Source organism: Procambarus clarkii, chromosome 88 (assembly GCF_040958095.1).
Source record: "Procambarus clarkii isolate CNS0578487 chromosome 88, FALCON_Pclarkii_2.0, whole genome shotgun sequence".
Lineage (NCBI taxonomy): Eukaryota > Metazoa > Arthropoda > Malacostraca > Decapoda > Cambaridae > Procambarus > Procambarus clarkii.
Window position 1 is genome coordinate 22,227,288 of NC_091237.1, and position 21,484 is coordinate 22,248,771.

At 39.0% G+C, this 21,484-nt stretch overlaps 1 protein-coding gene across 10 annotated transcripts in view; it reads right to left on the reverse strand.

Moving 5' to 3' along the window:
- LOC123745751 (monocarboxylate transporter 14) overlaps nt 1-21,484 on the reverse strand; it is a 76,433-nt gene that overhangs the window by 14,226 nt on the left and 40,723 nt on the right. For 6 of the 10 annotated variants that reach the window (XM_045726571.2, XM_045726569.1, XM_069317711.1 and 3 more), the window contains 8 exons: nt 17,042-17,185; nt 14,591-14,776; nt 12,245-12,353; nt 9,507-9,630; nt 3,398-3,533; nt 1,919-2,119; nt 1,675-1,790; nt 891-905 (listed from right to left, as the gene is read on the reverse strand). In XM_045726571.2, coding sequence (XP_045582527.1) covers nt 891-905; nt 1,675-1,790; nt 1,919-2,119; nt 3,398-3,533; nt 9,507-9,630; nt 12,245-12,353; nt 14,591-14,776; nt 17,042-17,185 — 1,031 coding nt within the window. The remainder of the gene's footprint in view (nt 1-890; nt 906-1,674; nt 1,791-1,918; nt 2,120-3,397; nt 3,534-9,506; nt 9,631-12,244; nt 12,354-14,590; nt 14,777-17,041; nt 17,186-21,484) is intronic. The other 4 variants (XM_045726570.1, XM_069317713.1, XM_069317714.1 and 1 more) reach the window with 1 other exon arrangement.

The window sequence follows — 21,484 nt, forward strand, 5'->3', positions numbered from 1 at the left end:
GGGAAGAGGTCTCGGTGGTTGGGGTAGAGATAAAACAGGCTACCTCCAATATGGAGGTAGCCTGTAAGCTCGACCCCGTTGCCAGAATTTTTTTCTTAAATTCAGCATGTACATCGTCCTATATATTTTTAGTTATATATTTTGTTTAGTAATATTATTAGGATAAAAAACCAGCGTTAAATGTAATGAAATGCCATTTTCTGGGTGAGACCTGGAGGCTCCCCAGGAGTTATTTGGCTGATACGGATGTATTAGTTTTGGGCTTCAGTCAATGTACATGGAGTTCTAAGCCTACCAGAGACCACGAGCCTGAACCTGGCCTCCCTCAGAGAGGCAGGACGAGCAATGGCCTATACCGACACCGTATATATGGTTTAGAAGTACTCTGTGTCTGCCATCGACCGGGTCAGGCACCCAGAAAGATAGGCGCCCCAAAACACCCCCCCATTCTGGTGAAGAAATGCTACCAAACACCAAATGAGTGGATAGAACTCTCCATGAAGAAAAATGATCAAACGAGCATGACGACACAGGGAGGTATACCAGGGAGCCTCCAGGTCTCAGCCAGAAAAGGCATTTTATTACATTCAATGCTGGTTGAATGGTGGTACAGTAATTATGGTTGTTGTGAAATTAATGGTGTTGGTAATATTGGTTGTTATAAAAGTGATGGTGTGGTAATATTGGTTGTTGTGAAAGTGATGAGGTGGAGGTGTTGAAAGTGATGGTGGTGGTAAAAGTGATTGTAGCAGTGAAAATAGTGGTGATGGTAGACGGGTGAGAAATGGAAAGATGGAGAATGGGAGGCAAGAGATATATTACACTATTTAACTATAATGCTAAACTTTACTAGTTATCAATATATAATACTTATATTTAAAGAATCTCACCATTTGGCCAGAAGGCTGAAAAGAAATACAACATGGTTAAATATAAAACAATAAAAACCAAGCATTGAATGTAATGAAATGCCCCTTTCAGGTGGGGACCCCAGTAGCTCCTGTATTAAAGCACTAGTATTGCCAAGCTTTAGTAAATTGTTTGAGAGCTGTGAGACTGAGCCTTGCCTACTGGGAGCTACAACCAGAATGTGTCTATCTGGTGAGGGGAAAAGCTTGAGATAAACTCCAAACCAAGGAAAACCCTACCAAAAAAGAATAGACACAACAAAACAAAGGACTGCTTGAAGGAAATTTATAAGAGTGAGGTCATTGCCATAGGGGTAAATACCTTAACTGTGATGTCTCCATCTGTCACCAGATGCTGATCTAGGTCATCCGCAAGTTATGACCAGCTTGCTGGCTCTCATAGGAGCTGCCCAAACAGTCCCCCCCCCCTCCTCTTATCCTCGTAAATGCTCCATGAAGAAGAGACAGGGTGGGGACTCAAGAGCTACTGAGGGCCCATCAGAAAATGGGGTTTCATTATATTCTACACTTGATTTCTGGAAGAGCCCCTTCAGTAGCTTTTAGGTCCTTTCCAGATATTTGTGCATCCATTTTGTTTTATGTGAATATTGTAGTGTGAATATTACTACTGTATTATAAGATGATATCAGATAATATTGATATTAGATAATACTGATATTAGATAATACTGATATTAGAAAATATTGATAATAAGATATTAGAAAAATAATCTTGCAAGAGAGATAAAAACTGAATGTGAACCTACTGAGCTTTGATACTCTGGGAGGCGATATAAAGAACCGGAGTAGAAAATATCTTCACGGTAAAACGGTCGAGCAATCTCTGTTCGCAAAGTCAATCGTGATGGGCGACGAAGGTTTTCTGTTGAATTATAAAATCATATATAGTATATCAGTTCAGTAAATACTTTAACACTTAATTATTACCAACTAATGCCACTATGTTGCTTGCTATACTGGTGTCACATCATACAATTTTATATGACCTACCATCAGATAATAGACTTGGTTGAGCAAGAACTGGGGCACTTTTATTCCGCGGGCAAGTGTTTGCATCAGCGGATGTACCATTATTATGTTCGCTTCCATTAGTCATATTCTTAAACTGTGTTTCATTCTTGTTGTCATCTAACACGCGAGCATTTTTACAATCGGCTCCATCACTTGCAGTTTCATCTTTTCCCTCAGACTCTGAAATAATCAAATAAAATTCTAATATCTATACATCTATCAACCTAACTATTTCTAATATAATAGGGAAGAAGTATTGCATCAAATCCAAAACCAAACCTCTCGGTACTTTTGTACTTTGTAGTTATTCCTCACAACATACAGAGAAATGAAGGATGTATTCCATTAGGCATAGCTCTCAAGGCAGAGAAATAAATCCCACAATCAAATTGTAAATAAAAATAAGTGAATTTATAGTACTAAAAAATATGAAAAGCACTTTCTTGAAAAGATAATTCTGTTCCTAACCAAAGCAAGTTTTCCCTACATTCTTGAATGGAAACATGAACAGTCAGGAAAGACGATATACAGCACAGTATCTCAGGAAATTTGTAACCATTTTTTGGTATTAAGGTAGAACTGGGATATTCTGGATAAGTTCATCCAGCCAAAAGTATTCTTCCTATGGCCAACAGCTGGCAGCACAGTATGTATTCACCTAGTTGTGCTTGCGGGGGTTGAGCTCTGCTCTTTCGGCCCGCCTCTCAACTGTCAATCAATCAACTTTTAATAACTACTAACTTTTTTATTTTAGATTTTTTCACACACACATGTTGTGTTGTTTTGATGTCTTGGTATGTCTTTCTGGAAGGGATGAATAGTGTCTTTCTGGAACAAATGAATGGTATCTTTCTGGAACAAATGAATGGTATCTTTCTGGAACAAATGAATGGTGTCTTTCTGGAACAAATGAATGGTATCTTTCTGGAACAAATGAATGGTGTCTTTCTGGAACAAATGAATGGTGTCTTTCTGAAACAAATGAATGGTGCCTTTCTGAAACTAGCTCACAGATATACAGTAGTTCAATACATATGAGTTACATCAGTCTTATGAGTCATTCCTCAGAATGGCTACTGAGGAACAGAGCTAGAACTTGTCACCCAGCATCGCCCAGCATAAATCTTCTATCAGAACAATCACAAACTCTATTTTCAGGCAGCACACAGCCCCTCTGTTTAAATCCCTCTGTTTAAATTCTGTGTATATTGTGTATGTGTATGTTGGATATTGTCATTATACTGGTGATTTTGATATGAGTTTATTATATTTATAATGAGTTTATTTATCCCTATCCCTTATTATTAATTTGTGACATAGTCAGGTGAACTGGGATTCTTTTGTGGGAACTCACATAGGGTCACGAGCCTTAATCAACAAGTCATAACATGTTATCAACCCGAAATCTTGCCGTATTTCTAATTGTCTGTAAGGTGCCAACTACTATAGTATATTTACCAATGAGAGGTGTCTCAGTTTCTTCCTTAATAGGTTCAGGCCCTGTAACCATAATGCCTGGAAAGCTGTAGCGTTTGTGCATGTTGCCACCGTGTCGCTCCAGAAGTGCACGTGCTAAACCACTGTTGTTGATCACCTGCAAATACACTTTAATATACTTAATCAATTCAAGATGTATGTGTGTGTATGTATGTATATATATTATATATTATATATAATATATATATATATAATATATATATATAATATATTATATATAATATATATATATATATATATATATATATATATATATATATATATATATATATATATATATATATATATATATATATATATATATATATATTAAATACAAAAGTACTTAAGGAAATTCCTGTTTCAATCCTTCCTTCGTGGTCTGACACCGTCACATTTTTCATCATGTGTTAATTCTCATGATTTACACACACACACACACACACTAAATAGATAAAACACCTGGAGGAAAAGATATAATATTAGACAGACAGTACGGTTTTCGATCTGGAAGATCCTGTGTAATGAATTTACTCAGTTTCTATGATCAAGCCACAGAGATTTTACAGGAAAGAGATGGTTGGGTTGACTGCATCTATCTGGACCTAAAAAAGTCTTTTGACAGAGTTCCATATAAGAGGTTGTTCTGGAAACTGGAACATATTGGAGGGGTGACAGGTATGCTTCTAACATGGATGTAAAATTTCCTAACTGATAGAAAAATGAGGGCCGAAATCAGAGGCAATGTATTAGATTGGAGAAATATCACAAGTGGAGTACCACAGGGTTCAGTTCTTGCACTGGTAATGTTCATTGTCTACATAAACGATCTACCAGTTGGAATACAGAATTATATGAACATGTTTGATGATGCTAAGATAATAGGGAAGATAAGAAACTTAGATGATTGTCATATTCTTCAAGAAGACCTGGACAGAATAAGTATATAGAGCACCACTTGGCAAATGGAATCTAATGTGAATAAATGCCATGTTATGGTATGTGGAATTGGAGAACATAGACCCCACACAATCTATAAATTATGTGAGAAATCTTTAAAGAATTCTGACAAAGAAAGAGATCTAGGGGTGGTTCTTGATAGAAAACTGTCACCTGAGGACCACATTAAGAATATTGTGAGAGGAGCCTATGCTACACTTTCTAAATTCAGAACTGCTTTTAAATACAAAGGTGGAGAAATACTAAAGAAATTGTTCACGACTTTTGTTGGACCAAAGCTGGAATATGCAGTGGTTGCATGGTGCCCATATCTTAAGAAGCATATCAACAAACTGGAAAAGGTGCAAAGACATGCCGGCTCCCAGAACTGAAGGACAAGAGCTATGAGGAGAGGTTAGAAGCATTAAATATAAAAAACTAGAAGATAGAAGAAAAAGAGGCGATATGATCACTAAATACAAAATAGTAACAGGAATCGATAAAATTGATAGGGAAGAATTCCAGAGACCCAGAACTTCAAGAACAAGAGTTCATAGATTTAAACTAACGAAACAAAGCTGCCGAAGAAATATAAGAAAATTCACTTTCGCAAACATGTGGTAGACGGTTGGAACAAGTGCCTATCAAGTTAAGAAACTCAAAGTAAGGCCAAGTGAAGTTCGGGCTTTGCTGCTGCTTGATAATGCGCCTGGCCACCCCAAAATTGAAACGTTAACCTCACAAGATGGCAAGATAACGTGTATGGCACTTCCTCCTAACACAACCTCTCTCATCCAGCCTATGGATCAGGGAGTTATCTGTGCCCCGAAAAGGTTGTGCACCAAAAAGATGCTGAACGAAGTTTTGGTGGTTTTGCCTCTTCCGGAAGATATTGAACTCAGTGTGGATAACAGGGCTAAAAAAAACCTTGAGAATTGAAGAACTATACAATCAAGGAAGCCATCTATAACTGGGCCAAGGTGTGGAGTGAAGTAAAGGAATCTACTTTGAAAAATTCCTGGAAAAAACTCCTCACGTCTACGGTCAGAAATGAGGAGGATGAAGAAATGGATTTTGAAGGATTTACAGATGAAATCCATGGAATGTTCAGAAATGCTGGTGAAAACTTAGAAAGACAGGATGTGGTTGATTGGCTTGAAAAAGACGTCAATGACCCAGGATATGGTGTGATGAGTGAAGACGAGATTCACCAGTCTGTTACTGGTGAGGTCGACGAAGATGAGGAGGATGAAGAAGGCAGTTAAGAACCAACACAATGACCACAAAATACAGTGTACTCATGACCTATGTTGACGGATTAATAAATTTTTCATCCAATTGTTCTCATCCAGAAGTTGGAAACATGTATCAGTACCTGAGGCAAACCAAAGAGCTGATCATACAACTGGCCAGTGAACACAGAAGGCAAGCTACACTTCATTCTGATATGGTACGAAAATCAAGCCACACGCCTTCAACAAGTGATGCGTCACAGACAACCCAAGCGCCTTCAACAAGTGACATGTCACAGGCAAGCCCAGCGCCTTCAACAAGTGACATGTCACAGGCAAGCCCAGCGCCTTCAACAAGTGACATGTCACAAGCAAGCCTCAACAAGTTACATGTCACAAGCAAGCCTCAACAAGTGACATGTCACAAGCAAGCCCAGCGCCTTCAACAAGTGAGGCGTCACAGGCAAGCCAAATGCCTTCAACCAGTGAGGCTTCAGCAGCTGGCAGTCAAAACTAATTTTGCTTAATGAACTGTACAGTAATGTTAAGTGTTAATTTTAGTGCTGTGTTAGTATAGGTTACGTAAATTGTCAAGAATTTAACTTCAAGATATGTGGCATCAATCAAGAAGACAAACAAGGTAAATTGAGGTTTCTAGTTGAATATTTAATAATTATATGTGGCAAGGCAATTCAAATATGTTGTTTGTAGTATAAAAATAGTTGGAAATGGTTAGTTTTGGACTTGTAGGTGAAAAAGTACCATTATCCGGAACACGTGATTATCTGGCTGGGGATCCTTCCCATATAGTCCGGATAATCGAGTGGAGACAGTATATACAGTGGCGCCTCGATTAATGAATTTAATCCGTTCCAGAACCGAGCTCATCATGTGAAACGCTCGTCTTGCATAACAACAACAACACTGTAATCAAGTGGTGATGAAGGAAGAGTTGGGGTGAGGGAAGAGTGGTGGTGAGGGAAGAGTGGTGGTGAGGGAAGAGTGTTGGTGAGGGAAGAGTGTTGGTGAGGGAAGAGTGGTGGTGAGGGAGGGAGGGTGGTGTTTAATATGGTTCACTTGCTGTGTGGTCCACTTGTCCACTTGTGTGATCCAACTTGTCATATGAAGGAATTATTAATTGTAACCTGTGATAGAATGGGCACTAACACAGGAACTAACTTGGACTGCAATTTCACAATGAACTTTACTTCATTTTAGTTATATAAAATATACCTTACCTGAATATTACTTGAAATATTACCGACACTTCAACAATTTTGGAAATACCGGAGCCCCAGAAATAACGACCTAGTTACAGCCCCATATAAGCCGTTAAATCGAGTGGATACTGTAGTGGGCATAGCATGTCGAGCAGTGTCTTCCATGTTGGCATCTTCATGTTCTGGTCTTTTTCTTACTCTCATGGTGGGTAGAGTGAATACCTCCATAATTTGGGTATTTATGGTAGGTTGTTCTATTTTTATGTGGATTGCTTCAAGAATTTGTAATCTTTTTACATCTTGGGTTATGTTTATTATACAAGTGTTTTTATTTAACATTTCTCTTGTTAGGGTGATGTCATGGGCTTATCTCATGTGATTTTTGGGAGCATCTGATTGAAGATGACAGGTTAAACACCTCATCAGCTTGGTCAACATCATACCTATGTACTTAGATTGAAGGCTACATCCTTTGTGGGGGCAGGTGTACATGTATACCACGTTTGACTGCTGTAAAGGGTTCTTCGTCGGCTTCGGGCTCTTTTTAATAAGGAGGTCGGTAGACGTCTTTGTTTTATAGAATATGATTAGGTCTATGTTTTGGTTAGGAGTTATGCTTATTACTCCTTTACAGATTATTTCTTTCATTATTAGTTCTTCTTTTTTATGTTCATTGTGCATGGTTTATTTATAATATAATTTTATTGGAGTTGATTGGAGGAGTGTTAGTAACGAAGTACCATGGGGTTCAGTTCTTGCACCAGTAATGTTCATCATTTACATAAACAATCTACCAGAAGGCATACAGAATTATATGAACATATTTGCAGATGATGGTAAGATACTGGGGAAGACATGAGACGCAGACGATTGTAATGCCCTTCAAATTTATCTAGATAAAATAAGTGCTTGGACCGTCAAGTGGCAAATAGAATTCAATGTGAATAACTGCCATGTTATGGAATGTGGAATCGGAGAAAATAGACCACACACAACTTACAAATTATATGGAAAGTAATTAAAGAACAAGACCTAGGAGTGGTTTTGGATAGTAAGTTGTTGCAAGAGAAACACATAAAGAACATTGTGAGAGGAGCGTTTGCACTTAGGTAATTACTAACCTGGGTAAGCCAAAAAAAGTAGCCTGCTCTGAGCACTCAAATTTTTTTTCAAAATAAACATGCCAACCACTCAGGACACTCGATGAAGAGCACCCTAGTGAGCCAGTGAGGTTTGTTATCTGTTTGGAGCGTGACAGTAAGCACCAAACAGTGTACTGTCAGTCTGGAACCATGATTCACCTATGGGTTTTTTTAACCACAACAAATTTAATATAAGTTACTGAAGCTGGAATGCCTCAGGAGGAGGTAACCTTGAGGGACAGATGCCGGTAGTAGTAGAGTTCGTTTTTTGATGCACGATTTGAGAATTCCGGGTTTAAATCCCAGGCGGGACAGAAATAGTTGGGCACATTTCCTTTCACCTAATGTTTTTATTCACCTAGCAGTGAGTAGGTACTCAGGAGTTAGTCAGCTCATGGGGTTTCATCCTGGATGGGGTCAGTAATGCGGCCTGGGAGGGGGGGGGGGGGAAGAGACCTCGATAAAAGTCAAACGTGTATGAATACACTCTGGCTTCATGTTCACTGACACAATGAATTATCATTATGAATTATATACCCAAACTACCAGGGAAGAAAAACCTTGACTGGGCAGGGACAATGCCAATGAGAATTAGAGAAAAAGCTCTAGCAACAAGCAGTCGAGGCAAACAAGACTCGAATCTTACATAAAAAGCTAAGCTGGGAAAAAACATGTACATGAAGCAATATAAAATTAAAACAGACACAACCACAGGCCCCTGCAGGACAGAGTTAAAACTAGAGCCAACACTTATTTGAAATTAAAGCCAGAAAGAACCTGGGGGCACAGGAGTTCCGACATACAGTATGTCACAACAGGCACATGGCTGGGGTGGCTGACAGCTTGGAGTCTTGGGTTGCCATTTGGTGGTGGAGGAGTGTAACTGACTAACAGTGGGAACTGGCTAATGAGTGTGAGCATAGTTAACAGGGTTGCAAATGTTTCTCCGTGAAGTTACTTGTTTTGCGGCATTTTACCTTTCTGGTGGTTTTTCTTTTAGATTGGGTTGATCTAGTATCCCCAGATTCCCTTTGCTTCTAATAAGTAAACCAGATTCTCAAAAAGATGACTCAAAAAGGCCTATTGGAGTATGTTAGGGTTGGAACTAACTAGGTGGCTGGCTCAGAAAGCTACTGAAGGGGAACCCTCCAAGAAAAAGGGTTAGATATGTTAAATTTAGAAAAGTATCACTTCTGTGATGGCAATATCTACAAAGAAAATAATTTACTAGCACACTGAAATTTGCTACAGGATGACTAACAAAAGCAATGTCTGGATACACCAGTGGTTGTAGTGTATAGTATATATTCTATTAGAGATCATTTTTAGTTTAATGCAAAAGAGAATTTAGGTGAAGCATAACAGATATATAGCACTGTATTAACGTTATCATATTTTTGTATAACTTGCTTGTTCTTCTATGACAAAAATAATATAGCTCTAATATAGTGAGCAATTTATTTACAGTACAATAAATAATGATACAGAATATTGACAGCAATAAAACTTTTGTATCATTAAAATATTGTCTGTAGTTTAGGTAAACAGATAGTCTTACCTTCACATCAGGACCATTCATGGGGTCATCTATATGTGTTTTTGAAGGTGATTTGGAGTTCATGGAGGACATTGAGAGAGCAGAAGCACACTGTCGCATTTGCTCATCACGAGCTCTCTTGATCCTATAGTGCATATCATTACAAACATTAACCTCAATGTGTTCACAACTGGATATTTTTATTTATATATAGCATTTACTTTGAAAACATCTTCAAGGAACTCAAGACTTAACCATTGAGAATAATCAGACCATTGCTAGATCCTGCCAGTAATTAATCAAGCCAGTGCAATTTAAAATGTTCATAATTTAAATTAATAACAACAACAAGTGTTATAATACCACTAGAACGACAGATTGCAAACCTACTTAAACCCATTAATTATTTACTTTGATGAATGGTAGAAAATTTTCGAAGCAAACAGGCACGCTACCCACAGCAAACCAGAAAATCCACTGCGCATTACCCCATGAGCGAGCACCCATCCACACACAAGAAATCAAAATCTTTTCAAGATCAAAAAGTTGATCTTGCAATACAGAAGAATGTCAACAACTAAGATGGCCACCACCACAAGGGAGGGCAGCACACCAACAAATTAATGTTTTGAAGGATTCTCAGCACAAGATCTAATGAAAGGGGGTTGTCTTGGCAGGTTAGTGACTATTGAGGTCATACTAAAGAATTATGAAGAAAAGGTAATTAAATTAGAGCAAGAAAATGAGGGGTCTCAAGATTGAGTTTTGTAATTTAAAAGGAAGTATTTTCAGGCAAGGTAAGGAAATTACCAGCTTGACTGATAAGGTAAGGATACAGGAGGCACACATCAACGAACTAGTGAAAGATATTGAGGCATAGAAAGTGAAGAGTGGTGAATTTGAAGAAATAAACAAGAAAATAGACTCATATGGTGATCAACTCCAAGGTACCCTGAGGACTAACATGGAGTTAGGCAAGGATATGCAAGGAGAAACTTCATTGACAACTCATATAGAGGAGGTTAATAAAGCACCAGAAAAGTATAAAGAAGAAATAAAAGAGACGTATGCGCAGGTAGCAAAAGAGAAAGAGACGATGAAAGAAGTGTTTTTGGAAGTCAAAACCAGAAATGACCAAGAAGTAGAAATTAGGCAGACAATTAGGAAAGAACTGGTAACCAACAGTAAACTAGTACAAAACACTGCAGATAGAAGTAAGTCCATAATAACCTTCGGGTGTTTAAAAAAGGAAATTTCATCTCGGGTAGACAGAACAGCAGAAGAGATGAAAATCATTGAGAAAATAGGTTTAGAAGGCCGAAATTCAAAGGAAAATGTCAGCGATTTTAGGAGAATAGGAAAAATATGAAAACCGTCCCTTAACCCTTAAACTGCGCAACACATCAATAGCCATGGTGAGTAACTGTCACGGAATTGAGCACCACAGCTATTGATGAGTTGGAGTACGATGCAAGATTTAAAAGTCCTGCAGCTACACAGGATTCACATCAGCTTCCTCAGGGGCTCTTGTAAACATACGCCATTTAAAAAAAAAATCGTGGGCAACATTTCCTGGTGTGAGAGAGCCTCAGTACTGACTGAGCAACCAAGGCTGGCACATGCAGCATGAGCTAACAGCATTGCTGTTCAGCTTGTGACCACAGCATCGCCTAAAAATGTCAAAAATATATGTAACTGGTATTATTTAGCAATGATAGTATTACAGAAGACCCCTGTGATAAAAATGACAATGATTCTGATAATAGAAGGACTGTTATGATAATTAGCACTGCTGTATGGTGGGAGGAGTAATACTGAGGGAGGGAGGAAGGTGGCATTGTATTCTGACTCTATGTGGCCACCTTTTATTGTCTGGACTCACCATACTAGTTTAGTGGTTCACTATGGTGAACACAAATGTAGATACATATATATACTTATATACATATGTATCTTATATATAAGATACTTATATATGGTGGTGGGGGTGAGGGAAGAGTGGCAGTGAGGGAGGGAGGGCGGTGTTTAATATGGTTCACTTGTTGTGTGGTCCACTTGTCCACTTGTGTGATCCAACTTGTCATATGAAGGAGTTACTAATTGTAACCTGTGATAGAATGGGCACTAACACAGGAACGCAATTACACAATGAGCTTTATTTCATTTTAGTTACATAAATATACCTTACCTGAATGTTACTCGAAATATTACCGACACTTCAACAACTTCAGAAATACTGGAGCCTCAGAAATAACGACCTGGGTACAGCCCAATATAGGCCATTAAATCAAGTGGATACTGTAATGGTTTCATGTTGTCAGGGATAGGAATCCTGTAATCACGCTTATCGAGGTACCTCTGGTTCAACTACCGACCATTCCCAGATGTAACCAACGAAAGCTAATGCTCAGATACCTAATTACTGCTAAGTGAATAGAAGCATAGAGGGAAAGGAAACACACCCAACCGCCTCTGTCCCTCCACAGAAATCTATCCCAGGGCCCTTGGTTGTGAGCCAATGAAATATACCACTGCACTACAGGACTACTGTATATAGAACTATACTGTACTTGGTATTAATGGAAAATCAACAAAATACAAATAGCATTGTCTTTGCAACCAAAATTGCATATGAAATGTTAAGAAAAATGAAGAATGGTCATCATTTTACATAAAAATAATGATAAATAAAAACAATTTTATATAAGTCTAACTTTTACTGCAATATGTGACAATGAGAGAATATATGGCAGACTAACCTCATCAGCAGTGGAGTGCTTGGTGGTTCTAAGTCTTCATCCCAGGGTCCTGAAGTAGGCTGCAGAGGTCTGAATGCCAGCCCAAAGACTGCACAAGTCAGTGTTATTCCTATTGAGAATAAAGAAAAAAGACCGTTATCTGAAAGGGAATATACAAGTTCTGAATTTTAAAATAACTGCACAGAAAATATGCAGTTCTAGCTTTCATCAAGTAAATGAAACTAACATATATGATACACAAACTGAAATATAAAAATGCAGAATAATTCTTCAAGTCTATTGCTCATAGGCCATTGTTCCTCATGCCTCTCTGAGGGGGGCCAGGTTCTGACTTGTGGTCCCTGGTAGGTTACCTTAAGGTGTTTTCGGGGCTTAGCGTCCCTACGGCCCAGTCATCGATCAGGCCTCCTCGTTGCTGGAGTGGTCAACCAGGCTGTTGGACGCGGCTGCTCGCAGCCTAACATATGAATCACAGCCTGGTTGATCAGGTATACTTTGGAGGTGCTTATCGAGTTCTCTCTTGAACACTGTGAGGGGTCGGCCAGTTATGCCCCTTATGTATAGTGGAAGCGTGTTGAACAGTCTCTGGCCTCTGATGTTGAAAGAGTTCTCTCTATCGGTAATTTCTTTTGAACCCATTTTATGTGCAATAACATCATGGTCACATTTGTCAAAGGCTTTTACGAAATCTGTGTAAATTACACAGCCCATCTTCCAAATATGGAGAAGTCAATGTAACAGCACAAGTAAGTGTAATTATGTACTATTCCTAGCAGTCAGGAATTGTACTTATTTTCACTTAGTATTAAACCGTACTGTCAAATATATTGTGAATATTTGAGTTTACCTGAAAAGCTGAATAGAAAACCACAACCTAACCTAACCTTCTTAGTGTTTGAAGATAAGCATTTTATTGCTTCTTAATTACAATTAGTACTTAACCTATAGCTTTATTGATATTACAGTTTTATAAAACTAATAAAACAAAACTAAAATATTTCAATAAATTGTAAAGTAATTTAGGATATTTTCAAATTTTGTATAAAATCTCTATTGTTGTCCACTGTCCACTCAGCCGGTGGCTGAGTGGACAGAACACTGGACGTGTGATCCTGTGGTTCCAGGTTCGATCCCGGGCGCCGGCAAGAAACGATAGGCAGAGTTTCTTTCACGCTAATGCCCCTGTTACCTAACAGTTTATAGGTACCTGGGAGTTAGTCAGCTGTCATGGGCTGGTTCCTGGGGGTGGAGGTCTGGTCGAGGACCGGGCCGCGGGGACACTAAAGCCCCGAAATCATCTCAAGATAACCTCATTTAGAATTTTTATTTTGATTATCAGTACTTCTACCATATCGTTTGTGGTATTTAGCAGTTTGGTGCAGATGAGTGTGTCTTTGATGTAAAGGCTGAACCCACCCTGCAGCCTGTGTTTCCTGTAATATCTAAAAAGATTGTACTCCAGTATCCATATCTCACTGTCATAATAGTAATTAGTGTGAGTTTCAGTTAAAGCTGCAAACACTGCATTTGCTTCATTTAAGAGGCCAGTTATAGTGTAGACTTTGTTTGGATTGCATATGGTACCTTGTATGTTGGCAAATAGGAAAGATGTTGTCATATTTGTGGAAGTGCTGGGTATTTTTCTTGGTGTTAATATCTGTGGTTCTGGTAAGTGCACTTCATTATTTGTGTCCTGTTTAGCATCTGACCGAATTGACAGTACACTTTAGGCATTTCTTACTATTCTTTTTCCCCTTCTCTTAAAATAAAAAATCCCCCTGGTATGTATAGGCATTGTGTATTCATAATGGCATTCATGACTTTATTTACTTTGTTCCTTTGACATGAAAAGCTGGGCAATGTTTGTTAAAACACTCCTCCTTGTTTAGCTTTGTTAACTCTTTAACTTCTCCTTTAGTTTAGCTTTAACTAACTCTTTCATTTAGCTTAAGCTAACTCCTCCTTTAGTTTAGCTTTACTTCCCTCTGTTAGCAAAGAGAGGAGTAAACTCTCCTCATTAACGTTGCACCATCTGCACACAACAACATGTACGAGCTCACTCCCTCTGCAAGGCCATTTAAATAAATAAAAAAGAGCAATGATCTTAGGATAGAATCCTGTGGAATATCACTTTTTACTTTTCTCCAGCCTGATTATAAGAAAAAGGAAGCATGGGATAGAGATAGAAAAATACTTAAGCAGTTTACCAGTACAGACAATATATTTTGAACTTACTGCTTTATATAAGAACACTGAATATTAGATATTAAAATTATATATGGGCACTATGATCATCATTTGACAATCATTCACTCATTAACAAAAAAATTTATGGCAACTACGGACCAGCATACACAACAAGTGTCCACCGCCAGTCAATTGCTACAATGAGGTAGTTGTTCAGGGGTGCAAAAATGAAGGTGCCAATGCCAGAGCCACAAACAGCAATGCCAGTTGCCAGGGCCCGGCGCTTCTCAAAATAGAAACCTGTGGCAATCACAGCTGGAACATATATCAGCCCAAAGCCAATACCTGAAATGATAGGAAAAATAATAATTAACAAAAAATTCATCAAACTGTCTTGGTAGATTCCTCTTCACTCACCTTGTCAATACAGTACTGTACTACTAAACCCCTTCACCAGTACATATACATAGTATTAAACAGTTCAACAATGTGCCTGTCAACACTACCTGAACCCTTTCACCTACACCATATACATAACAATATACAGTATCCACTTGATACAACAAAGTATATGGGGCTGTACCCAGATCATTAAATGTGGGGCTCGGCCAAAGTTATTGTTGAAGTTGTTGAAATTTTTAGTAATATTCAGACCACTAAAAAAAATTTCTTTACGAAAATTATATAAAACACAATAGCTTTATAAATAATACAAAACTACAGTTAATTATAGAACTTTAATGTCCTTGAACAGTAACATCTTAGTGAACAGTACGTGTATTTAAAAAACCAGCGTTGAATGTAATGAAATGCCATTTTCTGGATAAGCCCCGGAGGCTCCCCAGAGCTTATCGGGCTTATCGGGCCAGATATAACATATATCTGTATGTTATATTAGACCGGGACATTAGCTATGGAGTTCAGACCTACTAGGGACCAGCACCAGAACCGGGCCCCTTCAGAGAGGTTTCAGGGAGCAATGGCCCTGGAAAACCCCATTGTGGTTGGAGGTTTTCCTTATCTGCCATCGACCAGGGTCAGGCACCCAGAAAGGTAGGCATAACAAAACAAACCCCACATTTTAATAAACTAAAACAAAAAACTGAACAGAGAGGTAGAAACCCCCTACAATCCCAATGAAACAAGCAAACAAGCAATTATCACAATTTACTGCCGCGCCAGTCATCCGCACAGCCCTCCCCTCTTCAAGAGGGGGAGGGGGGGCCCCGGACCTCACCGCGCCAGCTACCTTTAGTTTGGAAACTAGGCTTCAACCAACGCGAAAAAATCCGCCAACCAGATGGGAGTTAGGGTAGCCAGGGAGCCTCCGGGACTCACCCAGAAAATGGCGTTTCATTACATTCAACGCTGGTTTTCTGTGGGGAGCCCCTACGGCTCCCCAGAGCTACATACCCAAAGAGAAGGAAAATAGGGACTTACCCGGGAGGTGGCGGCCACAAACTCCTCAACGCGAAGTCGAGACAACTGGCTGCAACCTGCGACCCAAAGCAACACAAGAACGCCTAGGAGCAGGCACGTTCACCAAATAACGGGCGGCCAGGACCCTGTTCGACTTCCAAAACCAACGTGCCCGAATATGAGCCCAAGACATGTTACCAAACATGGCAGCCAAAGTTGCAAACTTCTGAACATCATGGGCGCGAGGATAGACCGCAGGCTGGCTAGACTTAATAACCCTGCAGACAACCTGGGAGACCCAAGCCCTGGAACAGGGAACGAGGGAAACCAGATCAACCCAAAGCGCATCCCCAGCCACCCCAGCTGAGGCGCGCAGGTAACGGCGAAGAGCCACAATCGGACACAACACATGATGCACCCCGGCTGAACCAACCAAGCATCAATGACCCACGGACCCCTCTGGAAAGCAGCCGTCTCGTTCTTCGCCAGAAAAGATGGAGAAGGCTGCAAATGGAAAAACCTACCCCCAGGACCAAAAGAGCAGAAATCCTTGCACCGGAGGAGAGCATGAAGCTCCCCCTACCCGACCCCCATAGGCCAATGCCAACAAAAACAAAGCCTTGGAAAAACAATCTGGAACCGAAGGGGCCACCACAAACCGAGGAAAGATAGGAGAGCACCCTGTCCAAGGACCAGGACAGCCAGGCGGCACATGAGCAGGCCGGAGGTGAAACATAGCACGAGAAAGCTTACGGAATGGGGCAGATGTGACGTCCACCCCGAATGCTAGCTTGAGTGGCTCTGCCAGTGCCACTCGATACGAGGCGACAGTATTAGGCATCAATTGACGGTCCTGAAAAAGCCAAGAAAGAAAGGACAAGACAACCCGATCCGAAAGAGAAGACAACCTACGAAGAGCAAGAAAATGGCGAAAAGAACGCCGGGAAACTTCATGCTGTCGCCGAGACGAAGTTCTCAGGTGGGACACCATCAACGAACCCACCTGATCACCATAGAAATGATACACCCACGTCAAAAAGACCAGAAGCGAAGAGCAGAGGAGAAAGTCGAACCAGCCCCGAACCCGAAAATGGCATTTCATTACATTTAACGCTGTTTTTTTGTGCATGGGCAGACAGCTGCACATTAGGAGTTAACATATTGTGAGTTGAAAATAAGTAAATATCTTACCACCTATAACCCCAAAGGTAAATTGAAGGAAGTAAATGCTTGTAGCAAATGAAGAGATTCCAAAGGCCACTGAAGATATCACTGCTCCAAGAATACACACGGTGCGGAATCCATATGCGTTTGCCAAGGCTGACACAAATGGTCCTGAAAAGTAATAAAAGTTCAGTGTGAATTAGTAGATCACACCAAATGCTATTCCTCTTGGATTATAAATGTTACTTGCCAGTTTTATGAGATTTTATATATAAATTATTTGCAGCATAAAGTTATTACCTATAATCCAAAGGAGGGGATATAAACTACATAAATTAATTTAAAAATGTATGCCTAAGAGGATAAATATATGGAAGATTAATGAGTTTGTAACAACATGATGCTTAAATATATGGTGCATATTGTATTAGTAGTACACTGTATAATACATAAAACATTAATTGTCCAATAATTAAAATTTTAAATTATTGGATGAACAGTACTTCATGTAAAATGCAACCTCAATAAAATTAATAAAAATAGAGTAATTCATATCACATCTGGTTTGAATTCTTCACTGATTATGCAGACTTTTAGTGTAACATAACAGAAATTAAGGAGTATCAGGTGGAAATCTGATGTGCTAGGCCTCAGTTGAGGTGCCTGGCCATGTATCCAGCCGCCACTCTGCAATCCCAGCTTAGTTTAGTGGAGAGGGCCTTCACCTTGTTGCTTCGCTGCCCACAGCGGCTGGGTGGTCATCTCGCCCTCCGCCACTGGTTGCCAGAGCCGTGGAGGCAACTTTGTCAACAAAGTCGGTGTACAACTGTTGCCGGAAGACTATTGAGGAAAATTCAAGATGTGTGGTCACATAGCTCTGTTAATGCTATGTACCCTGCCTGCTGTTATTCCACCATAATGTCACCTACTTCTGCTGTACGCTTGTCCCGTTAGGAGTGATGTGAAGACTCCTAGTTATTGATTGTCACCTTATCAACCCCACAGGTTGTCAGAGAGTCAGAGAGAATCAGAGAAAGAAAAAGACTTGGGGGTTGACATCACGCCAGACCTGTCCCCTGCAGCCCATATCAAGAGAAAAACATCAGCGGCATATGCCAGGCTGGCCAACATAAGAACGGCATTCAGAAACTTGTGTAAGGAATCATTCAGAACTTTGTATACCACATATGTCAGGCCAATCCTGGAGTATGCAGCCCCAGCATGGAGTCCATATCTAGTCAAGAATAAGACCAAACTGGAAAAGGTTCAAAGGTTTGCCACCAGACTAGTAACCGAGCTGAGAGGTATGAGCTACGAGGAGAGGCTACGGGAATTAAACCTCACTTCGCTGGAAGACAGAAGAGTTAGGGGGGACATGATCACCACATTCAAGATTCTCAAGGGAATTGATAGGGTAGATAAAGACAGGCTATTTAACACAAGGGGCACACGCACTAGGGGACACAGGTGGAAACTGAGTGCCCAAATGAGTCACAGAGATATTAGAAAGAACTTTTTTAGTGTCAGAGTGGTTGACAAATGGAATGCATTAGGAAATGATGTGGTGGAGGCTGACTCCATACACAGTTTCAAGTATAGATATGATAGAGCCCAATAGGCTCAGGAACCTGTACACCTATTGATTGACGGTTGAGAGGCGGGACCAAAGAGCCAGAGCTCAACCCACGCAAGCACAATTAGGTGAGTACAGGTGTGACCCACCATCTTGCACGGAATGTTGCCTTCGCCAGCTGCATTTGTGAACTGACAGTGTGTCTATATATATATAACCGCAAGACTCTAGGACTTTAGAAAATTGTGCAGCAACAGTAAAAGTCTTACATCCCAATTCCAAATCAATTTCTGTGTAGGTGTTAGTTGTAAGTTAATGTGAGAATGAGTTGTAGATGCCGGGTGGAAATGTATAAACTGAACGCTTCCATTCTAATTCCCAGTCTTTTCTCATATTTGTGTTAGTTTTAAGGACACTTGTAATAAGTGTTGCAAGATGGCATGTATGTTTCACATCTTGGATGGCTGTTCCACATTATGAATCTAGCCATCAAAGGGTCATTAGAATTCATTTTGACTTGGCTTGCCTAGAGGAAAATAGAGCCCAGTATAACATTCAATGATGCAAGTTTTTTTTTTTGAGGAGGAGAAAAAGTTGCAGGATGGAAGTGCACCTCATAGACAATTGACTTTATTGCTTCAGTTTCTTGATGTTGTCTGGTGGTGGGAAAATGTACAAGTTTTGTTATAGTGAATGTGAGAAGTTGAGTTACTAAGTAGAAGATGTTTCCAGCATAAATATTGAAATTTGAAGTTTTGGTATACATCTAGTGTTAGGCAGAGCATTTCACTTGTTTATCTCTCAGTGGTAAAGGTTCACATTTTACATTTGGCGGCAAGTCGACCCTTGGTTTTGGAGATATTTTTAGGCTTCAAATGTTGACTTAAATGCCAGCATATATGATAAACTCTCTGCCAGTATACTTGTATCCGGACAAATCTCCAGTCATCCGGATTCTATGGATATTCATCCAGATATGGATATAAAACTATCCAGATGCAATTTTATCTGGATGACCCGGTTATCCAGATTAGCGAGCTCATACAGTACTTATAGTAACGATGAGGACCGTAGTATATATACCAACGTACAATGAAATTAGAAAGTAGAAATCTGAACTATTGAGTTGGACAAACCAGAAAATTAATTTTAACTTGTGTTGCTTTGACAAACTAGCCTAACCTAACCTTCCTAGACCTAATACTGTACACAATATCTGAGGCCTAATATAGTACATGTATGCACTATATTAGGCCTAGGAATATTTAAGTTTGTTTTTTAGCTTCATTTATTTTAAAAGAAATCCTTAACAGTCAGTATACTACTATCTAAAAGTTAAGTACGTATGAATTCGTGACTAATGACAACCATCACAATAGGTAGTATCTAAACAGGACGATGGTTTGGGATATGTCAAGCTGGAGAGGAGAGGAAGGTGGTGTTCCACAGGGCTTTGTCCTAGAACCATTGCTATGTATAACCCTTAAACTGTGCAAAACCTCATATGATGTGTCACATTGAACTCAGTTTTTAAAATCTTCTGAAAATCTTTCAAATGTTTTGTGAATAATTTACTAGGCAAATGCTCCAACTTTGTCTAAATGATACCAGTGTAACTTGAAAAACAAGAAAATAAAAAACAATTATAAAATTGAATATAGAAAACTTCAGATTTTGAAATCAGCTGCAAAAATATAAAAATATCACCAACTGTTCATTTGGTGTTATTATGCTCTCAGAATAGTATATGATCTTCATTTACATATACAGTATTTAGAATATAGGTTTTCAGTATAGTTTACTGTAAAAAAATTTGTCAATATGGCATTTAAAATATGCGCAAATTTAGACAACAAAAATGTATAACTCCCAAACGTTTAGAGTTTATGAAAAATCGAAAAATCGAAAAATCTATAGGGATTGTAAAACAGACGGCTGTGCACACTATATGTAAAAATGGTGAGAATCAGTTAGAAACTAGATTTTTGGATACTGAAGTAAGCTGAAATTTTAGTTATAGATATAATTGAAGTTATCGACAATGAACAAGGCAGTTTTAATTCATGAATTTACTTGTATGTTGTAATAAACATTGTTTGGCATTCGTACTCAAGTATGTGAAAGTTGTAGGTCAATGTGTGTTGAAATGAAGTCAAGAAAAAATAACCCCCCAAAAAAACAAAATATAGGGATAATTATAATAATTATAATGATTTAGGGAATATATTTAGGGTATACTTTATATAAGTAAAAAAATCCTAATCTGGTCCCTAATCATCAAAACAACCTAAAGAAACAAGGAAAATAGTTTGAAATCTGTGAAAAAATCAGGCAAAAAAAAATTCAAAGTCCCAAGTTCTGAGAGTTGTAACTGATTTATTTGTTGACCAATTTAATTCTGGCTTCACATAGTTAAGCACGAGTATGCATTCTCCAGGATGCAAAGGTTAAAACAAATTCAAATAATAAACAAAGGAGGAAAAAACCCAGTCCTAAAAAAAAAAAAAAAAAAAAAATCCCCTAAAAAAAAATATTTTTTTGACATTGTTGAAAGTAACTGATGATAACATTGGGCAAAGTATTTATATGATATACAATGGGGCCTCGATTTACGATGGTAATCCATTCCCAGAGACGTATCATAAGTCGAAATATCATAAGTTGAAGCAATTTTTCCCATAAAAAATAAAGGGTCCGTTCCACACCCCCAAAAGTATTAACTTAAAAATGCATTTTATACTGAATATAATTTTTTTCTCTAACTACAATACAGTACATATGTTTATCTTACCTTTATGGAGGGCTCTTGATGGCATATGGAAGAGGGTGAGGAGGGAGGAGGAGGAGAGTTGTTACTGTTTGGAAGGGAAGTCCTCTTCCATTATAACATCAGGCAG